General features: G+C 36.8%; 1 protein-coding gene across 9 annotated transcripts in view; it reads right to left on the minus strand.

Moving 5' to 3' along the window:
- COL5A2 (collagen type V alpha 2 chain) overlaps positions 1-20717 on the minus strand; it is a 516164-nt gene that overhangs the window by 140863 nt on the left and 354584 nt on the right. Inside the window, exon 1 of one of the 9 annotated variants that reach the window (XM_036119963.2) lies at positions 1067-1580. The exons of the other annotated variants lie outside the window; for them this stretch is intronic. Within the exon in view, the coding sequence (XP_035975856.1) occupies positions 1067-1163 (97 nt within the window). The 5' untranslated portion in view covers positions 1164-1580. Of the gene's footprint in view, positions 1-1066; positions 1581-20717 lie in introns of those variants that run through there. 9 annotated transcript variants of the gene reach the window in all.

The following is a 20717-nucleotide window of genomic DNA, read 5'->3' on the forward strand; positions in this document are numbered from 1 at the left end:
AGAAAAGTTTAAATGTGCTAAGTTTTAAAAGCTTGAGTTTGATGTTAAATAGTTATGAAAATCTATAATGGCCTATTATGAAAAAGAACATGTCTGGAGAGTAAGGATTTAATAATCAGTGGAACCAAATTAAGTATTTTCTTATATTCTATAGGAGCCAGGCATTTTTGCTTAACCATACCATACAACCCAATCTCACATGAGCAAATTGCATAGGAAAAAAAAAAAAAGTTGGTAACCAGGCAAGGTTCATCTTAAAATAGGAAAAAAAAAAAAAAAAAAAAGGAAAAGAAACTTGCGTCTAAAGGATAATGCCCATGCAAATGCTCCATGATAAATACATTCTATATATAAGGCATGCTGATTTGCTGCCTTCCGCCATCCAGCAGGGAACCACCACTGTCCTGATAATCAAGTCAGTAGGGTGGGAAAATACCACTGTTTAAGAAATCTGGCTTCTATCAGCCTCTGTCACGGAGAAGTAAAGGAGACTGGCTCTCAGTAAGTAAAAGTGGTTTTAATATCACAAATGAAAATGGGAAAGAAGTAAAAGTCTGTAAAGAGAGAAGAACAAGGAGCCAAAGACAAAGAAAAATCAGTTATCAGAGTGGCTGCAGAGGTTTTTCTAAACAAAGAATTGTATGAAGCAGCTGAAGTTCAGTACAAAAAAGACTCCACCCTACCCAGCTTCTGCTGCGACTTTTCCTCGCTCTGAAAACTCCAGCCCACAGAACAGAACTCCTCTGACTTAAAGTGCCTTTAGTGCTCCGTTTTAAGCACTCTTCTTTTAAACTTCCCACTCTCCACATTCAGGCAAAAGGACTTATCCTAGACTCTCCCAGAAATATTCAGTAGTATACTCTGCCCCATGGCAGATGTAGAAGCTCCAGATTTACAAACAGCCTGACTGTCTTCAGATCCGTTTCCCAGGTGCAAATCTGTCAGCCCCCTTCTCAGCTTCAAACCAGAACTTCCTCTTCACGCTCTTCCTTCCCGAGGCTTAACATTCCACCTATTTCCCAAACCGTGCAAGAAACACCACAAGCAAAGCAAACGGCAAACTCACCATCCTCGCCTTCTTCCTGGGCTTTTATTGAGACAAACTGCCCTAATAAAACAGTCAGAATGAGGAGAGGTCTTGCTTCCACCCAGTTTGCCATCATGTCTAAATATTAGACATGTGGGTCCTCCTGGGAGTGAAAAGTAGATTCTAAGGTTATTGTAGCACCATGAAGTCAGCTGCGGGCTCTTTCAGCACCGGCCCCGGGGCAGCCTTTGCAAACCCCCTTTTTCAGCACCAGCTCCAGCACAGTCTGAGAAAACTTTTTTCAAGCGATGCAGCTTTAAATAGGAAGAATGCTGCCTCCACTTCTTTTCCTGCCCCTTTTCAGCTTGTTCAGGCTCATAACCATCCAGTGTCTGCCAAGCAACGGTCTGATTGATGGTAAACAACCAAATCAGAACACGCGCCTCTGTGCCTTGAACTGTCCCTTCTTCATTTATGTTTTAAACATAAATGGGGGCTTAATCACAGAAACAAACGTTTATTTCTCTTTCTTTTTTTTTCTTTTCTTCTTCTTTTTTTTTTTTAAAGACAGACTGTTAGAAAAAAATAGTCCTATTCTCCCCTCCCTAATCCTTCCCCCAGACACACACCCCTTCACTTTTTCCCTATAAGCTGAAAAAGACATTAGGGAGGAAATACAGCCTTTTAGCCTAGTTTTTGGAGTCTAGATAATCCAGGACTCTTGTCCACCTTAAACTTGCAAAGGGTCAAATTTTAACCCTTTCTTTTTACTGAAGAGGAAGTATTCTTGTCTCCCTGCCAGATTCTGTTTCTTTGCCCAGATTTTGTAAGGGGACCATTAAAACTGTGTCCAATTCAAGTCCAGGTGAAGAGACTGTTTCAGACAAATAAATTTGTGATGCGTCATACTTTAAGATTATCTCCGGATTTCTCCACATCTCTTGTTTAGGGGAACACATCTGCAGGTCCCTCCTGTCCCAGGAAGTTTTATTCTGTTGAAAACTAGTCTACTATGTTCGCGTAAAGGGATGGGAAGTATACCGCATTTGGACGCAGAAAGTCTCACTTCAAACAACAACTCTGCCACTTACCAATTTCATAAACACAAACTCCTTTATCTCTGCGCACTCCTATTTTCTCATTTGAGAAAAGGGCTTTGCCCTGACCAGTGTACAGGGTTTAGTGACATTAAAATGAGTAATATATTATTAACTAAGTTCCAAATTACAAAGAGCTACATACGAGTAGATGGTGGTGTTATTATTCCTACACCAGTTTTTCAGGGACTGTGGCAGTTCCAGTGACACATGTTATTTAACAGCAATATTCATAAATATTGGGGCCACTTCTCATGCTTGCCAACATCTTAATGACCTCAGAATGTTCTACATAATCTAATTTGTTTGCTATCCACCTAGAATGGCTCTGCTATATAATACAGGTGAGTCAACGGTCTATAGTAACTCAGCAGTGACCAGGCGCCTTGCACTGTGCTAAGCACTGAGGGAGACAATGACCCAAAAGAAGTGAAAGCCATGCCCGTTGCCTTTCAGGAACATGTAGATGCTAAAAATGCTAAAAAAAATAAATTTACATGAAACAAAGAAATATAAGCTGAAGCATATAAATATGTGTGGGTGCATTAACCCCAGGAGGAATTCCGAGAAAGGAGAGATTATAGGGCGCGATTAGGTAAGTAATGCCCTGTCACTTTTAGTAGAAGAAACCCAAGAACCTCTGATTTTTAGCTTGGAGCTAGAATCTCTGGAGAAATATTCCAGAGGGGGTCAACTTTACAAGCAGCTCTAACGCCGCACCTCTCAGTTTAATTTTTCATTTTTATAAGAAAGATTAAAAACACAATTCAACCTCTCACGGTTCCCTCCAGTTTCAGCCTCTTCTTCCTATCAAACCAAAAGCATATGGTGTGATAGGGACATAGCAAATATTTTCAGGACAGCTGTGATAAATTAGCTCGTCTTTGCGAGCTGTGTGACTTGGGCTTTTCCTCTGTGATTGGCTTCAGGATCCTACATTACAACTTGGAAAAAAGTAAAACGTACACAGGTGTTGACCAGGTGTGTTGGTTGCATTCAGTATAGAGGACTCAACCATTTCTTAGTCCTTGAAGAAGTGATTCTAGGCCTCGGTGCTTAAGTGGGGAGCTCAGAAATCCATCACAATTTCAAGGAAGCCCCTCCCAAGTGTACATATTATAATAATACATGCCTCCTGGGTAAGTTTGTACCAAATCGACTTTCACAGCAACCTTGAAAGTTATTTATTATTTTTCTTAAATCATATATAAGGATTTATGGTTCAAAGAAGTTTACCTGCTCAAGTTTGCTCAGCTACTAAGTGGTAGACTTAGGGTTCTATTTCAGAAATATCTGACTCCAAAGTGAGTATTCTCACTTCTTCCTAGCTCTTAGATCAGTCTGACACCAATATTTCCAGTTTCCAAAGAAAAGATGTCTCAGCACCTTCACGGTCGGTCCTTCCCTCTGTACTCTTTATCCTATCCCTTCACGTCTCCTTCAGGACATTATTCTGTGTCCTCCTCTCTATCCTCACAAAAAGAAACAAAAACCCCCCAAAGATTTCGCCTAACTACTCATCTTCTATAGTCTCCTTTTTTCCTTCTATTTCTTCACCACCCAGTTATACTTTACTATCCTCATTAGAATATCATCACCAGCACTGCAAGACACATCAATATCTCTTTGTTGATAAACCCAAGACCTTTTGTCTTTTCTCCCTGTAGTATTTGGTACTCTGACTACTCCCTTCTTACTGAAACTCCTTCCTCCCAAGACTCCCTGGTCCCACATACTTCTCTTATATGCCCTGCTTTTCTGGTCAAACTTCCTTTTCTAATTCCTTTCAGAGAGTTATTGTGCTTTCCAGCATTGTCCTATCAGCATTTTACCCTCCTTGCCCATTCTCTTGGGCTATTTTAACTATTAGATCCCTGGACTTTATTTCCATTTACATGCTAATGATGTCCAGTCAAGACTTTCCTCTTCAGTTATAGATCTGCAGACTTGTATTTCTAAGTGTCTGCATTGAACACCTTTCTCTGCACAAGTCCATGAAACTCAGAGGCCAAAATGAAACCATTATCTCTCATTGTTCTTTATACCCATTAACACTGTCACCATTATTCTAGTCCCAAAGATCAGGAACATAGAAAGACACCCTTTCTTCTCCCTCAACCTACATCCAGTTGATGGGCAAGTCTTGTTGATTTTGTTATGCATTTCTTCACTCGTTTATTTCTCCTTTCTCAAAAAACTAAATTAACTCCCAAGTACTTACAAGATAAAGTTATATGGTATTTTAAAAGAAGAAGAAGGGGAAGAGGAGATGGGGGAGGGGAGGGGAGAGGGGAAGAGAAAAATGCCTATTTCTTGGTTTCCATTTCTTTCTGCTTTCCTCTTTTGGCTTCAGCCATTGGAAACACAGATTTTTCCCAGGCACATAAGCAGTTTCACACCTCGGAATTTTGCTCAGGCTCTGACCTTTGCCTGAAACAACAATTTCCCTGGTCTAATTCAGTCCCTTATTCAATAAGATTTGTTGAATGCCTATTATTTGCCAGGTTCTACTCAAGGATCTAAGGATATATCTGTGAACAACACAAACGAGGTCCCTGATGCTGTGGAGCTTACAACCTTGAGTGGAAAAACAGCAATAAATAAGTGAGCAAATATGCAAACAGGTAATTTCAGACAATGATATGCTACGAAGGAAATAAATAGTGTGTTGTTTTAGAGTTGTTCAGAAGTTGGTGGTAGGAAGAATGCTGCAGACTAGGGCCATCAGGGCAGGCCCACTGAAAGAGGTAACAGTGAATCTGAGACCTAAAATTTGGAAAAGTATCTATCCCCAGAGAACTGGGAGAAAATGGCATTCCAAGCAGGAACAGCAAGTGTAAGTGGCCTGGAATGATATATTACCTTTCTATGGCTGCCATAAAAATCCTCACAAACTTAGTCATTTAAAATAGTACAATGTACTACCTTACAGTTCTGTGAGTCACAAGTCTGCGTCTCACTGGGCTAAAATCAAGGTGTCAGCAGGCCTGCATTCCTTTATAGAGGGCCTAGGGGAGAATCTATTTCTTTGCCTTTTTAAACTTCTAGGGGTCACTCACATTCTCACAGCCTCTTTCTCCATTTCAAAGCCAGCAACCCAGTATCACACTGACACTTTTTTTGTGGCCACATCTCTTTCTCTGACCGCAGGCAAGAAAGGTTCTCTGCGTTTAAGGACACAGTGTGACTGTACTGGTCCCACCTGTTTAATCCAGGATAATTTCTCCCATCTCAAGATCTTTAATCACATCTGCAAAATCCCTTTTGACATGAAAAGTACACAGTTTCCGAAGATTAAAACATGGACATCTTTGAAAGGCCATTATTCCCCTTTCCATATATGGGAATAAGCTCTGAATGGGCAAGAATAGAAAGAAAAGCCCTTTCTGGCTAGGGTCGGTTAGTAAAGTGTTACAGGTCACGGAGACGACTTTAGATTTTTTTTTACTAAACGCAATGAGAATCTAAGAAAGATCCCCATTGGAATAATGTACTCTAATGTGCTGATTTTTAAAAAATCTGAATGGCTTATAAGAAACATATTCTACCAAGGCAAGAATGGAAGTGAGGACACAAGTTAGGAAGCACTTTTACTCCAAATGAGACATGATGGTGGTTTGGACTGGGGAAGTGCAGTGAAAACAGAAAGAAGCAGAGGGATTCCAGATGTATTCTGGAAATACAGTCAATGAGAAGTTCGATAAAGGGAAAAATTGAGGAGGACATCTCTGCCAACTAAGAGGATGATAGAGCCAGTGAAGCTTAAGTTTTACCAGCCCACCTTCCTCACAGGCAAACCAGCCTGTTCCTTCATAGAACCGAGGGACATGTTCTGTGCAGACCTCGCTAACGTCTCATGATATTTACATGTCTGTTTCTCCTATCAGACTGGAAGCTCCCTATGACTACAAACATTGTTTGGTTATTTATATTTGCCCAAGAGTTATTTGTTGAACACATGTCATTTGGTGAAGAATCAGTGGAACTTGATGACTGAAAGGCCATGACAGACATGGCAGTGAGCATAAATAAGAATGATTCTAAGATGCCAACCCAGAGGACTAGGAAAATGATGATCCTGGTGAAAGAACTATCTCGGCTAGGAAGAGAAACTGGTAATAGAGTTGAAGAAGAGCACATAACAGATTAGGCGCATCTCTGCACATCTATGCTATGAAATAGCATAACCATAATTTCTGAACAGAAAAAGCCTGCGTATTATGAATATACTCTCTTTCTGGCAGAAAGCCACTGTGAAAATAATAACCGTAAGAATAGTAATAATGGGTAAAATATATTAAGTACTTTCCATGTGTCAAATGCTATGTAAGCATTTTCTATGTATTAATTACTATAATCCTTAAATCAATGCTATGGGATAAGTGCTATTATTTTCACTGTTTTACAGATGAAGAAAGGAAATTGAGGCTCATAGAAGCTAAGTAACTTGTGTCAAGGCATACATCAAGAAATTACCAGATCCAGGTTTAGAACTCTGGCTGCACAGTCCTCTCGTAACAAGGAGTTGAGGTTCAAAGAAATTATAGGATGTTTATTTCCTTAGCTTAAACTCCATCACCGATTTTTTTTTTAATAAATGACAATACTGGGAGAATCCCTTGAAATGCATTTAGCATAATATTTTTTCAAGTAAACAAATATATGAACCAATGAATTTAATTACAAATACTATCTATATCCAAACTTTGTAAATACAGATTACTTCTAGCTGAGTATTTGTACTAAAAATATATCTTTCTACATCTAGGCAAAATTAGAAATAATTTTTTTGTATTAGAAATTGTAAACTTCTTAAATTATAAACTTTCATTTTAATCTAAATATGTTTCATAATAAGTCATATTTTGAGAAAAGTTTGCGATTTTACACTCCAAAATACTATCTTATCTTCTAAGGCAATCAACAGTCACATTTAGAAGTTATGAAAAGTCTTGTGAGGCAAAATCATAAGTGATCTGATAAATAATACTAGCTTCTGTAGCACCCTCTTCTCCACATACTGTTTGAGTACACCATAGTCTTTGAGACTCACTATAACCCAGTAAAGTAATATGGTCAGGATGATTATTTCCATTTATACTGAGATTCAGAGAGATTAGTGACTTTTCAGAAGTTACACAATGCAAACAACAGTCTTCAAATATAGGCTTCCAAGTCCTAGCACTCTATCCATTGTACCTCACGATAACTAAACTATAATTCAAATTTTATTAATTACTGTATACTTGAAATTTTCTAAAAGAGTAGGTCTTAAATGTTCTTACCATACACACAAAAAGGTAAGTATGTGAGATGATGGTTGTGTTAATTAACTTGATTACAGTTATTTTTTCACAAGGTACATATATATCAAATCATCACTTTCTATACCTTAGGTATACATAATTTTACTTATCAATTATACCTCAAAAAAGCTAGAAAAAAACTAAAATAATAACAGTAACAATAAAGTCTTCAGAATTGTAGTGGTTATGAGCACAGACTCTCAAGCTAGACAGAGTCCAAATCTTGGCCCACCACTTACCAGCTGGGTGACTATGAAAAAAATTGCATGTCTTTCTGCAGAAAGCTTAGTTTCCTTGTCTGCATAATGAGAATAATAACATTGCCTACCTCACTGGGTTGTTTTGGGGATTAAATAGGTTGATATTTGTAAAGTTCTTAGACAATGTCTGGCATAAAGGTAATATTATTATATATGTTTTGGTTAAATAAAAACAAGTAACATGGGGCGCCTGGGTGGCTCAGATGGTTAAGCGTCTGCCTTCGGCTCAGGTCATGATCCCAGGGTCCTGGGATCGAGTCCCGCATCAGGCTCCCTGCTAGGCGGGGAGCCTGCTTCTCCATCTGCCTCTGTCTGTCTCTCTCTCTCTGACTTTCATGAATAAATAAATAAAAACATTAAAAAAAAAAAAAACGAGTAACAGCATTAGTGCTTCTTTTAAAAAACATAATTTGTCATCAGTTTAAAATTTAACTGTTAATATGTATACAATGGAATATTACTCAGCCATAAAAAAATAAAATCTTGCCATTGGGGACAACATGGATGGACCTAGAGAGTATTATGCTAAGTGAAATAACTCAGACAGAGAAAGACAAATACCATATGATTTCACTTACATGTGGAGTCTAAAAAAATAAAACAAATGAACAAATAAACAAAATAGAAATAGAATCATAAATACAAAGAACTCATAGTTGCCAGAGGGGAGAAGATTTGGGAGATAGGTGAAACAGATAAAGGGGATTAAGAGGTACAAACTTCCAGTTGTAGAATAAATTAGTCACTGGGATGAAAAGTACATATGGGGAATATAATCAATAACATTGCAAATAACAGTATATGGTAACTTATGGTAACTACACTTACCATGGTGAGCATTATGTAATATATAGAATTGTCAAATCACTATGTTGCACACCTGAAACTAATATAACATTGTATGTCAGCAATACTTCAATAAAAATTCTTAATAAAATAAAATTTAACGGTTAAAATTTACATAAAGATGAAAACCTAAGGTAACTAGAAGGAAGTTTAATTATCTACCACAGTATGCTCCAGTAATTCCCTCACTGTGTTTTTTTTATATTATGTTTATTAAGGCATGCTTTATTTCTTTTCTTTTTTTTTAAGATTTTTTTATTTTTAAGTAATCTCTACATCTAATGTGGGGCTTGAACTCACAACCTGAAATTGTCTCATGCTCTACTGACCAAGCCAGCAGGTACCTCAAGGCGTGCTTTAAATAGAGCAAAATTCACATTTTTAGGTGTATGGTTCTTTGAGTTTTGACAAATGCATACAATCATGTAACCATCATCACAATCTAGAGGATATTTTCTTGCCCCCACAAAGTTCCTCCATTTTGAGCCAATCTTCTCCCATCCCATCCCTGGCACCATTGATCTGATTTCCATCACTATAGCTTTGTCTTTCCAGAATGTTACATAAATGAAATTTGAAAGTATGTAGTTGGAGGCGCCTGGGTGGCTCAGTTGTTAAGTGTCTGCCTTCGGCTCAGGTCATGATCCCAGGGTCCTGGGATCGAGCCCCACATCAGGCTCTCTGCTTAGCAGGAAGCCTGCTTCTTCCTCTCCCACTCCCCCTGCTTGTGTTCCCTCTCTCGCTGTGTCTCTGTCTGTCAAATAAATAAAATCTTAAAAAAAAAATAAAAGTATGTAGCCTTTTTTGTCTGGTTTTTTATTTCATCCATGCTACAGCAGTTCACTCCTTTTCTTAAATTTCTATATTTACATGTTTAAATTTATTCTCTCATTCTTAACCATTAATCTATTGTTTATTAAGCCTAATAAATCCTAAAACACAGATGATTGTTTGTATTGGACTAGACAATTCTCTGTAGCTAAAATGAGAGTCCATGAGTCAGGGCTTCCCCTCAGGGAAACTTTTTAGATGGCAGGACTAGGTACAGGCTACAAAGGAGAAATTGTCCAGAAACTCAATGACACCAAAGGCCATTTATACCAAATGAGCTTGTTATGCTCCATATACTGCTTTTAAAAAATTAAAAGCCTAAGAGTCTTAAGCTGTTTCTCAACAAAATAAGGAGTGATTCAGTTCTGTTGACAATTATGTGGCAGCCAAAGTTCTGGGAATTGTGTCCTTGGTATGGAGAGGGAGGTAAAGGGCAAGGAAATTAATGGGATGTATTTTTTTCACATTTCACAAGCCCATCAGTACTTTGTTTAATATTTTAAATTTTCCTGTACATCGGGGCAAACTACTCCTTCAGCTCCTCTAATAACTTCAGTTGTTTTGTAGAGCTGAGGAATTCTCTGCCTTTGAGACACTATGCAAGAAGATTTTATAAATTGGCTCTTAAGAAAGGATAGAATTCTATATAAAAGAGCCATTTTTAAGTGTCATTTATGTTGTAGTTTTGTTTCACATTTCATATTTGTGTCCAGTGTTTGAATAAAAATAATTATACCAGGCATCAGTTATATCAAAGCACTCAATAACAATTTTTTTTTTTTTTAGATAATCTATGAATAATAAAAAGATTCAACCCATCTCCCTCTCCCCAATGTAGACATATCAAATAGGAAATGACCATCAGTGGTCAAGTCTTAATCACTGTGGAAGAACAGAAACTTCTGTTCACAATACCTATTATCACAATTCTTTATAATATTCAAGTACTTTAATAAGCATTAAGAAGCTAAAATGACATTATTGAATGAAAAATACATGATGCACTTGGATCATAATTTTTTATTTAAATGTCTTCAAGTAATCAATAAGCTCATTTTGGTATAAATATACAATTATGAATTCAGAGGGGCTCTGACTACAGTAATTGAAGTCTTAATTAAATATCAAAATGTGTGGCTCAGTCAGTTAAGCGTCTGACTTTGGCTCAGGTCATGATCCCAGAGTCCTGGGATCAAGCCCCGCATCAGGCTCCTTGCTTAGCAGGGAGTCTGCTTCTCTCTCTGCCTCTGCCGGCCGCTCCCCCTGCTTGTGCGTGCTCTCTCTCTCTCTCAAATCAATAAATAAAATCTTATATAAATAAATAAGTAAATATTAAAATGTGTCACTATGTAGCCATTTTTCTTTTTTTTAGAATCATCTTTTTTATTTTATTATTTTTTTAATTTTATTTTATTATGTTATGTTAATTACCATACATTACATCATTAATTTTTGATGTAGTGTTCCATGATTCATTGTTTGCGTATGACACCCAGTGCTCCATGTGCCCTCTTTAATACCCATCACCAGGCTAACCATCCTCCCACCCCCCTCCCCTCTAGGACCCTCAGTTTGTTTCTCAGAGTCCATAGTCTCTCATGGTTCATCTCCCCCTCTGATTTCCCCCTCTTCATTTTTCCCTTCCTACTATCTTCTTCTTCTTCTTTTTTTTTAACATATAATGTACTATTTGTTTCAGAGGTACAGGTCTGTGATTCATCAGTCTTACACAGTTCACAGCACTCACCATAGCACATACCCTCCCCAATGTCCATCACCCAGCTACCCCATCCCTCCCACCCCCCCACCACTCCAGCAACCCTCAGTTTGTTTCCTGAGATTAAGAATTCCTCGTATCAGTGAGATCATATGATACATGTCTTTCTCTGATTGACTTATTTCGCTTAGCATAATACCCTCTAGTTCTATCCACGTCGTTGCAAATGGCAAGATTTCGTGTTTTGATGGCTGCATAATATTCCATCGTATATATATACCACAACTTCTTCATCCATTCATCTGTTGATGGACTTCTTGGCTCTTTCCATAGTTTGTCTATTGTGGACATTGCTGCCATAAACATCGAGGTGCACATACCCCTTCGGATCACTACATTTGTATCTTTGGGGTACTCTCACTCTTTGCAGATGATATGATACTTCATGTGGAAAACCCAAAAGACTCCACCCCAAAACTGCTAGAACTCATACAGGAATTCAGTAAAGTGGCAGGATATAAAATCAATGCACAGAAATTAGTTGCATTTATATACACCAACAACAAGACAGAAGAAAGAGAAATTAAGGAGTTGATTGCATTTACAATTGCGCCCCAAACCATAAGATACCTAGGAATAAATCTAACCAGGCAAAGAATCTGTACTCAGAAAACTATAAAATACTCATGAAAGAAACTGAGGAAGACACAAAGAAATGGAAAAATGTTCCATGCTCATGGATTGGAAGAACAAATATTGTGAAGATGTCCATGCTACCTAGAGCAATCTACACGTTCAATGCAATCCCTATCAAAATACCATCAACTTTTTTCAAAGAAATGGAACAAATAATCCTAAAATTTGTATGGAACCAGAAAAGACCCCGAATAGCCACAGGAATGTTGAAAAAGGAAACCAAAGCTGGTGGCATCACAATTCCAGACTTCAAGCTCTATTACAAAGCTGTCATCATCAAGACAGTATGGTACTGGCACAAAAACAGACACATAGATCAATGGAACAGAATAGAGAGCCCAGAAATGGGCCCTCAACTCTATGGCCAACTAATCTTCGACAAAGCAGGAAAGAATGTCCAATGGAAAAAAGACAGTCTTCTTCAACAAATGGTGTTGAGAAAATTGGACAGCCAGATGCAGAAGAATTTCCTTACACCACACACAGAAATAGACTCAAAATGGTTGAAAGATCTAAATGTGAGACAGGAGTCCATCAAAATCCTAAAGGAGAACACAGGCAGCAACCTCTTCGACCTCAGCCGCAGCAACTTCTTCCTAGAAACATCGCCAAAGGCAAGGGAAGCAAGGGCAAAAATGAACTATTGGAACTTCATCAAGATAAAAAGCTTTTGCCCTGCAAAGGAAACAGTCAACAAAACCAAAAGACAACTGACAGAATGGGAGAAGATATCTGCAAATGACATATCAGATAAAGGGCTAGTATCCAAAATCTATAAAGAACTTATCAAACTCAACACCCAAAGAACAACTAATCCAATCAAGAAATGGGCAGAAGACATGAACAGACATTTTTCCAAAGAAGACATTCAAATGGCCAACAGACACATGAAAAAGTGCTCAACATCGCTCGGCATCAGGGAAATCCAAATCAAAACCTCAATGAGATACCACCTCACACCAGTCAGAATGGCTAAAATTAACAAGTCAGGAAGCGACAGATGTTGGCGAGGATGCAGAGAAAGGGGAACCCTCCTACACTGTTGGTGGGAATGCAAGCTGGTGCAGCCACTCTGGAAAACAGTATGGAGGTTCCTCAAAAAGTTGAAAATATAGCTACCGTACGACCCAGCAACTGTAGCTGTTTTTCAGTCTTTTTTTTCCTGTTTCAAGTTTTTATTTTTATTTTATTTTTATTTTTTAAAGATTTTATTTATTTGACAGAGTGAGAGATAGCGAGAGCAGGAACACAAGCAGGGGGAGTGGGAGAGGGAGAAGCAGGCTTCCTGCCGAGCAGGGAGCCCGATATGGGACTCGATCCCAGGACCCTGGGATCATGACCTGAGCCGAAGGCAGACGCTTAATGACTGAGCCACCCAGGCGCCCCTCAAGTTTTTATTTATATTTTAGTTTCTAGAGTAGAATTTAGTGATTCATCCCTTATATATAATACCCAGTGCTCTTCACAAAGTGCCCTCCTTAATACCCATCACCCATTTAACCTATCTCCCCACCCATCTCCCCTCCAGTAACCTTCAGTTGTTCTCTATAGTTAAGAGTCTCTTATGGTTTGCTTCCCTCTCTCTTTTATTTTTCCCCTTCCCCCTATGTTCATCTGTTTTGTTTCTTAAATTCCACATATGAGTGAAATCATATGGTATTTGTCTTTCTCTGATGACTTATTTCACTTAGCAAAATACATTCTAGCTCCATCCCCGTCATTGCAAATGGTAAGATTTCATTCTTTTTTTATGGTTGAGTAATATTCCATTTTCTGCTCAATTTTTTATGAATCTATTAAAAACTCTCCAAATTACTTCAATTATTTCAGATATGGAAATTGTCAGTAAAAGAAAGAATTAAGAAGTTACTGTGTTCCTGAGGCATGAGCATCAGCCACCACACCCTTGTTTCAAATGTACCTTGAACATCCTAATATATCCATCCTACCTACTTAAGGGTAGGTTTGAGGGTTCTGGTTTCAAAAGTTACATTCAATTCAATATAATGCACACTTATTGAGAGATTACTTTGAGGATGCAAATATGTATAAAATCACATATCAATCACATCTTCTTTATCCATTCATCAGCTGATGGACATTTGGGCTCTTTCCAATGTCCTAAACACCACAAGGATCCAGTGGCTCATTGATTATACTGCTTAGAAATCAGAAACATTCTGTATATTTAGATCATATTGCCCTAATTACTACTGAATTAAAATATGTAGATATCCATATACAAAAACATATACCCATACAAAAAGAGTTGGTGAAAAGGTAATTCATAAACTTGATTTTGAGTATGATCTTAAGTTACTGTACCCACATAAATCTGAGTCCTCCTTGACACCTAAAGATGAGAAAATCAAAGCCTCCTGTGATCACTTCCTACAAAAATTGGGTTGTTATTCCTAATACACAGAAAATACTAACACGGGTTTCACTCACCAGTTGGAGTATATTATTTTAATAGTTTTTTTTAAGTATGTGAGTGATATTGGCTCCTGAGATTTGGAAGAACACATGGACCTCATTTTCTTGTTTTACAGAGACTTACTTTTGTTTTCTCTGGAATAATTGCAATCATAAGATATTATTGGATGAGTGAGATTTTATAAATGTGCCTTGTCTTCCTTTCAGCATCATCTCTACTTCCATGATTTTGGAATGAGAGGAATCTGGAGAATTGTCCCTGGAACATCTGAAATCTCTTTTTCCATAAATATAATACATAGCTAAAACAATCAAGGGACCCTTAGAACTTTGGCAATTTCTCTCCCTGTTACTTTAACTATAATAAAATTTATACACATTTAATTGTAAGAAGAAATCCTTTATTAATTTGCACTTTATAGTTAATCTCTAAGGCCCATCAGTTGGCTCCAGAAGCCATAGTGTACTTAATTTACTAAATTTATTCTGAATTTTGCTCAATTTTTTATGAATCTATTAAAAAGTCTCCAAACTACTTCAGTTATTTGGGATATGGAAATTGTCAGTAAAAGAAAGAATTAAGAAGTTACTGTGTTCCTGAGGCATGAGCATCAGCCACCACATCCTTGTTTCAAATGTACCTTGAACATCCTAATATATCCATCCTACCTACTTAAGAGTAGGTTTGAGGGTTCTGGTTTCAAAAGTTACATGCAATTCAATATAATGCACACTTATTGAGAGATTACTTTGAGGATGCAAATATATATAGGATATAGTCGTTGCCCTCCAAGGGCTCACCTGGTTTGGTGGTAATAGACATAAGCATTGATATCTATAATCCACGTACTACCAGGATGAGTTCTATTATAGAAGTGCACAGAACCACAGAAAAACAGAATAGGGTAAAAAGACATAGAGTCACAGGGAATCTAGAGTTTATGGAGGTGGTAGAATTTAAGCAGAGCTTCCAAGAATAGATAGCTTTCCAATAGAGATTGGCTAAAGGAAGGTTAGGGAAGACAGAGAGGAAAATATTCAAGTGGCTTAAAGAAATTGTTAATAGCCTAGCAGAGTTAAATCTCAGTGGTACAATATTGAGGCCACTCAATAGTACAAAACATGAAATATTTAAATAAAACTTAAATACTTATTAATAAATAAAAAATATATATAAACAATAAATAAATTAATACCTAGCAATTTATTAAGTAAAACATAATATTTTGAAAGCATGAAGTATTTACAGTAAAGGAAATGGGAAGAGGGGCCAGGAAATATTTAAAAGCCAACTGCAATAAATCCCAACCCTAACAAGATTTTCATCTTTTAACAGTCTAGTCAGTATTTCAAGATAATATCTATGCTAATTATTCTACCTCATGGTATTATGGGTTTTTTAATGATTTTACTAAACTAACATACTACTGGACTATATTCTTCAGAATACTCTCTTACTGGAGAGGGACAGAAAGACATCAATAACATGCCTACATCTTTATTCATGCAGCAAAAAAAAAAAAAAAAAAGTATTTCTAACACTCTGCATGGTTTTATTTCTTGTAGAACCACACCCACATCTCTCTTCCAAAAGAAGACATAGCTCAAGAAAAAATGTGCATGAATCAGTAACCATACATAGATTAGAATGCTGTTTTTCACATAACAACCTCATCTCATCTTCTAAGTTCACTCCGAAGTGGTTTTTCAGCAGCCTGAGAGTCAACATAGCAAAGAGAAATGGAAAACATATTTGTAAGTCCCTCTCTGATGTAAGTCTGTGAATGTTACTAGCCCTTTAAAGTATTTAGAAAGAAAAATACAGCTTCAAATTCCAAATCCTGAAGAAAGGGAATGAATAGCTAGTATAATCAAACTAATTTTAGGTTAAAAAACAAACAAACAAACAAGGAAATTAACAAAAACTCCTTTTGCGTCATTAAGAACTTGAAGTGTGATCTCTCTGAAAGGACTGTTCCACAGAATATTATCTCTGATAATAGTGGGCCATAGGAAATATGAGCTCTGGTCCCAAGACAGCCTCTGACTAACCACTTGACCTAAGGAGAGCTCCATACATTGGCAGAGCCCAAGTCCTTGTTTGAAAAATGAGACAGTAAAAGGCCCTTCATATTTCCAAGTATTATTACAGGAACCATTCATGAGTGAGTTTTACAAATTCTGAAAATTAATAAAATATAAGCTATCATTCTTATTCTTACTACATTTGAGGGATGATTAAATACAAATAGGCTGTTTGAGAAAAGCTCTATTCAATTCTTTGCTTAATAATGGACAGTGCGGGATCCTGCACTTATTTTTAGCCATTTAAAACATATTTTCAGTGGATAAAAGGACAAGAAAAGTGAGCAATGCCTAGTTTGGCAGGATTCCCTTCAGGCTGCCTGAACTCAGAACTTCCAATTTGAGGGTTGATCTAACAGAATGAGCTAAAAGGAGAGTATAAGTGTTTGGAAGAGAAAAGATGGGAAAGAATAATGAGAGAAAGTATCTGATATCCCCCTGGAAAAAACAGACTTTCCATTTGCTTAAAAGTAATGTACATAAGCTAAATATTATTCCTTTACAATTTATGACTATGAGAATTTCAAACATAACTACTATAAAAGATTTGATTTGATTACATAGAGAAAATAGAAAAATGACATGCGTGGAATCCCAAGTTTTTGTTTTGATACTGCGAAGGACTTTCACAAGGACACCCCACTGAATTCTCTCAACCATACAGTAGGTTAAAAATCTCATGTTATAGGTAATTAACATTAAGTTCGGTAGGGTTAAATGAGATGCAAAAGTTACACAACTAGTAAGTAAATCATGCAGGAAACCCAGATCTGACTTCCAGTTCGTCCCCTACTTTAGAGGGTCTAAGCATTCCTAGGTGTGCACAGGATCTTCTTTTTGGGGAGTTAAGGGTGAGTCTGTGAAGTTTTCCCTTTTCCAAATACATATCTATATAAGGCCAAAATTTTTCATACACTTTAAACATTAAAACAAATGGCAACAGCTTGAAATCAGATGCAAATATGAGAATCCTGCTGCTTTCTATTAAATCAGACATTAAAGAGATTTGCAAATATGTAAAATAATGCCACTCTTCTCATTAACTTTTTGTTTTGGTAAGTATTGCTACTTTCATAAAAATACACCATTTATGTTAACACAAAATGGGCATATTATTATTTTAAATAAATTAATAACAAAAAATTCTCAGTTTTATTTCTAAAATGGTGAATATCAATAGGTATAATCTACTAAATTTTATTTAGGGTCCTCAATAATTAAAAAAGTACAAAGGGCTCCTGAGACCAAAATGACAATTTGAGAAACATTTATACCATAGCCCAAGCATGTCCATTTCTCTTCTACATTTTTAATACAGTATTTAATTTTCAAGTCTACAAAGTAGAATAGGCTTTTCCTCCCACCCATAGAGAAGAGAAAATGAAGAAAATATTTTAAAAATCATTTCACTAATAAACCCACCCCCTTGATATAATCATTGGTAACATTTACAACATCTATTTCTCTTCAAAGATTTTTTTCATTTGAGAATACATTTTCAATACGTAATCTCTTGCTTAATATATTGCTTTTTTCCCCAATTAACAGAGATAAGAATTTCATGCATGCTACTAAAAATTCTATGAACAGCTCTCTTAATGACTGTATAATATTCTATCATATCCACTCTATAACTTACTGAGCTACTCTCCTATTGTTAGTTACTTGAGCTGTTCCCGATTTAAAATATTACAAATAAAGGAAAGCAGAGAGGGTTCCTAGTAAGATTCTCTAAGTTTCTGAGTGGTAAATGAAGGCACCTGGAGGCACACATATCCTTTGTTGTGGTTAAGGAAGGGTATGTTACAGCTGCTGAATTGGCTTTATGTTTATTTAGGTTTATTTATTTAGTTTATTAATGATATTTAAGCTGAGATTCAAATGACAAAGTAGCTAGCCATGAGAATTTCCAGGGGAAGAAAACTCCAGCAAAAGCTCATACAAATGCATTCAGACTATCTGGGCGCCTGGGTGGCTCAGTTGGTTAAGCGACTGCCTTCGGCTCAGGTCATGATCCTGGAGTCCCTGGATCGAGTCCCACATCGGGCTCCCTGCTCGGCAGGGAGTCTGCTTCTCCCTCTGACCCTCCCCCCCCTCATGTGCTCTCTCTCATTCTCTCTCTCTCAAATAAATAAATAAAATCTTTAAAAAAAAAAAAACAAATGCATTCAGACTATCTTTGCTCAATACATTCAAGGAACAGAGATGACCAATATGGCCAGAAACTTCAGATTACTGTTTTTCTCTTATGTAGTAAAAATTTTCCATAGGGCCTTGTTGGTTTTTATTCTGCTATCTTAACCTTTAATAACCTTAGTAAGATATATATTTAGATCTAGGAGTTTATTATTTCTACCTTGAAGAAGTGTATATTACACTTTACCCTCCAATTTTCCACATGGAGGCTGGGAGGATGAATATATAAAGATACATGTTATTTTTATATAATAAATATAAAGATATATAGCTATAAAGATAATTAATGGGTTTATAAATATACAATCTAGTCTGTCAATCATTCATATTTTGCAGTACTGCCGGAATAAAGTGAGATCTCTTACCACCACTCTGATCATTTGATTATGAGCAAAGGACCTTACGAATACAAAACAGTATGAAGTTTATTTTTTGACTGGATGAGCTGTGGATAGTAAAAGGGAGAACATATGGTAGGAGATATCAATTTTGGAGAAATCCAGTGGTAAAGAAAGACAGAGGAAAAGGTTTACTAGAAAGATGGGAGGGACAAGAAAAAGTTTTATTTGTTGGTTTGTTGGCATATAGGAGGCATATACCAAGCAGAACCATTTAGCTGATACTTTCATTAATGATATGTCTCAGAAGTCAATTTAACCATCCAGAAATTGCTTTCATAATAATAAATGAAAAGCAAATTAAAGGTCTGAAAATCAATTCCTTACCTGCCATTGTAGAGCATATATATGTCACTATTTTGAGGGATATAGGTAAGTAATAATAAGTAATCATTAGAAATGATGGTAAACATTAGGCCAATTCTACCCTAATTTATAATTTATTCATCAACTATTTTATCTAATCATTCATTCATTCAACCATGTTAATATTTTTCTTTCTCAAAAATCCTATACACTTCAGGGTGCCTGGGTGGCTCAGTCGATTGAAGGTCTGACTCTTGATTTCAGCTCAGGTCATGATCTCAGGGTCCTGAGATGAGCTCTGTGCCAGGCTCCCTGCTCAGCAGGGAGTCTGCTTGTCCCTCTCCCTCCACTCTTCCCCCAGCTCTGTGCAGGCTTACTCTCTCTCTCTTAAATAACTATAAAATAAAATAAATAAATAAATAAACAAAACAAAATAAGGTCCTATACACTTATTAACCCGAATAGTTAATTCCCCACATGTAATATACTAATGTGTATATGTATGCTTTCAAGTGATGTTTTATCTCTTTAGACTAGTAGACTATGGGTAGGAGAAGAATTAAGATTATTTTTTTTTTAACTTCTGTGAGCTGGATTCCCATATATATGAATTGTTGGGCAAGTCCATGATCACAAAGTAAGATTGGATATTTTATTAATTCTGTTCTTATTCAGCAAGGATTTATATAATCCACATATAAGTGGTCATTAAAAACTTAAATGTAAAAGTATCTGATTAATGCTAGCAAAAGAGATGAACCATGAGATAATGCTATAAGTAACTACAGAGTAAGATTTATTAAGGTAGCATTTTATTTTTTCTCTTCTCTTTAAAATCTAGAACAACCCTCAAGTTCTGTTTGTTTGAGTTCATCAAATCACAAAGCTATAGAATGGCCAATAAAAAAAAAAAAAAATAGAACTCGGGGCGCCTGGGTGGCTCAGTCGTTAAGCGTCTGCCTTCGGCTCAGGTCATGATTCCAGGTCCTGGGATCGAGCCCTACATCGGGCTCCCTGCTCCGCGGGAAGCCTGCTTCTCCCTCTCCCACTCCCCTGCTTGTGTTCCCTCTCTCGCTGTGTCTCTCTCTCTGTCAAATAAATAAATAAAATCTTTAAAAAAAAAAAAAAATAGAACTCTAAAAATTCAGTTGATAAAGGTTGTTCAATTTAAAGTCTAAATTATGTACAAATACAGCTATAGAACTTTCTACAGTTAGACTTTCTATCCTAATATAATAGATTTGCCAAAGGAAGCAACAGATTACTTGGTTTTCTCCTTTTGCCACTTCAGATTCACTCGCCATCCTTTTTCACATCTCTTTACCCCAAGACGCTGACATTTACAGGTTGCATCAGCAGACAATCTTGTCCTCTGACTACTTATTATGGCTTGGCCATTGGGGAGCACAGTGGGGAATCAGAAAGCAGGAAGAGAATGAGGTCAGAGTATTTATTCTCCTGGCCCCCTCCTGCCAGGTTGTGGTTAGAGAAAGGCTGCATTCCTGAGGAGTAGCTT

The sequence above is a fragment of the Halichoerus grypus genome, chromosome 4 (assembly GCF_964656455.1).
Source record: "Halichoerus grypus chromosome 4, mHalGry1.hap1.1, whole genome shotgun sequence".
Lineage (NCBI taxonomy): Eukaryota > Metazoa > Chordata > Mammalia > Carnivora > Phocidae > Halichoerus > Halichoerus grypus.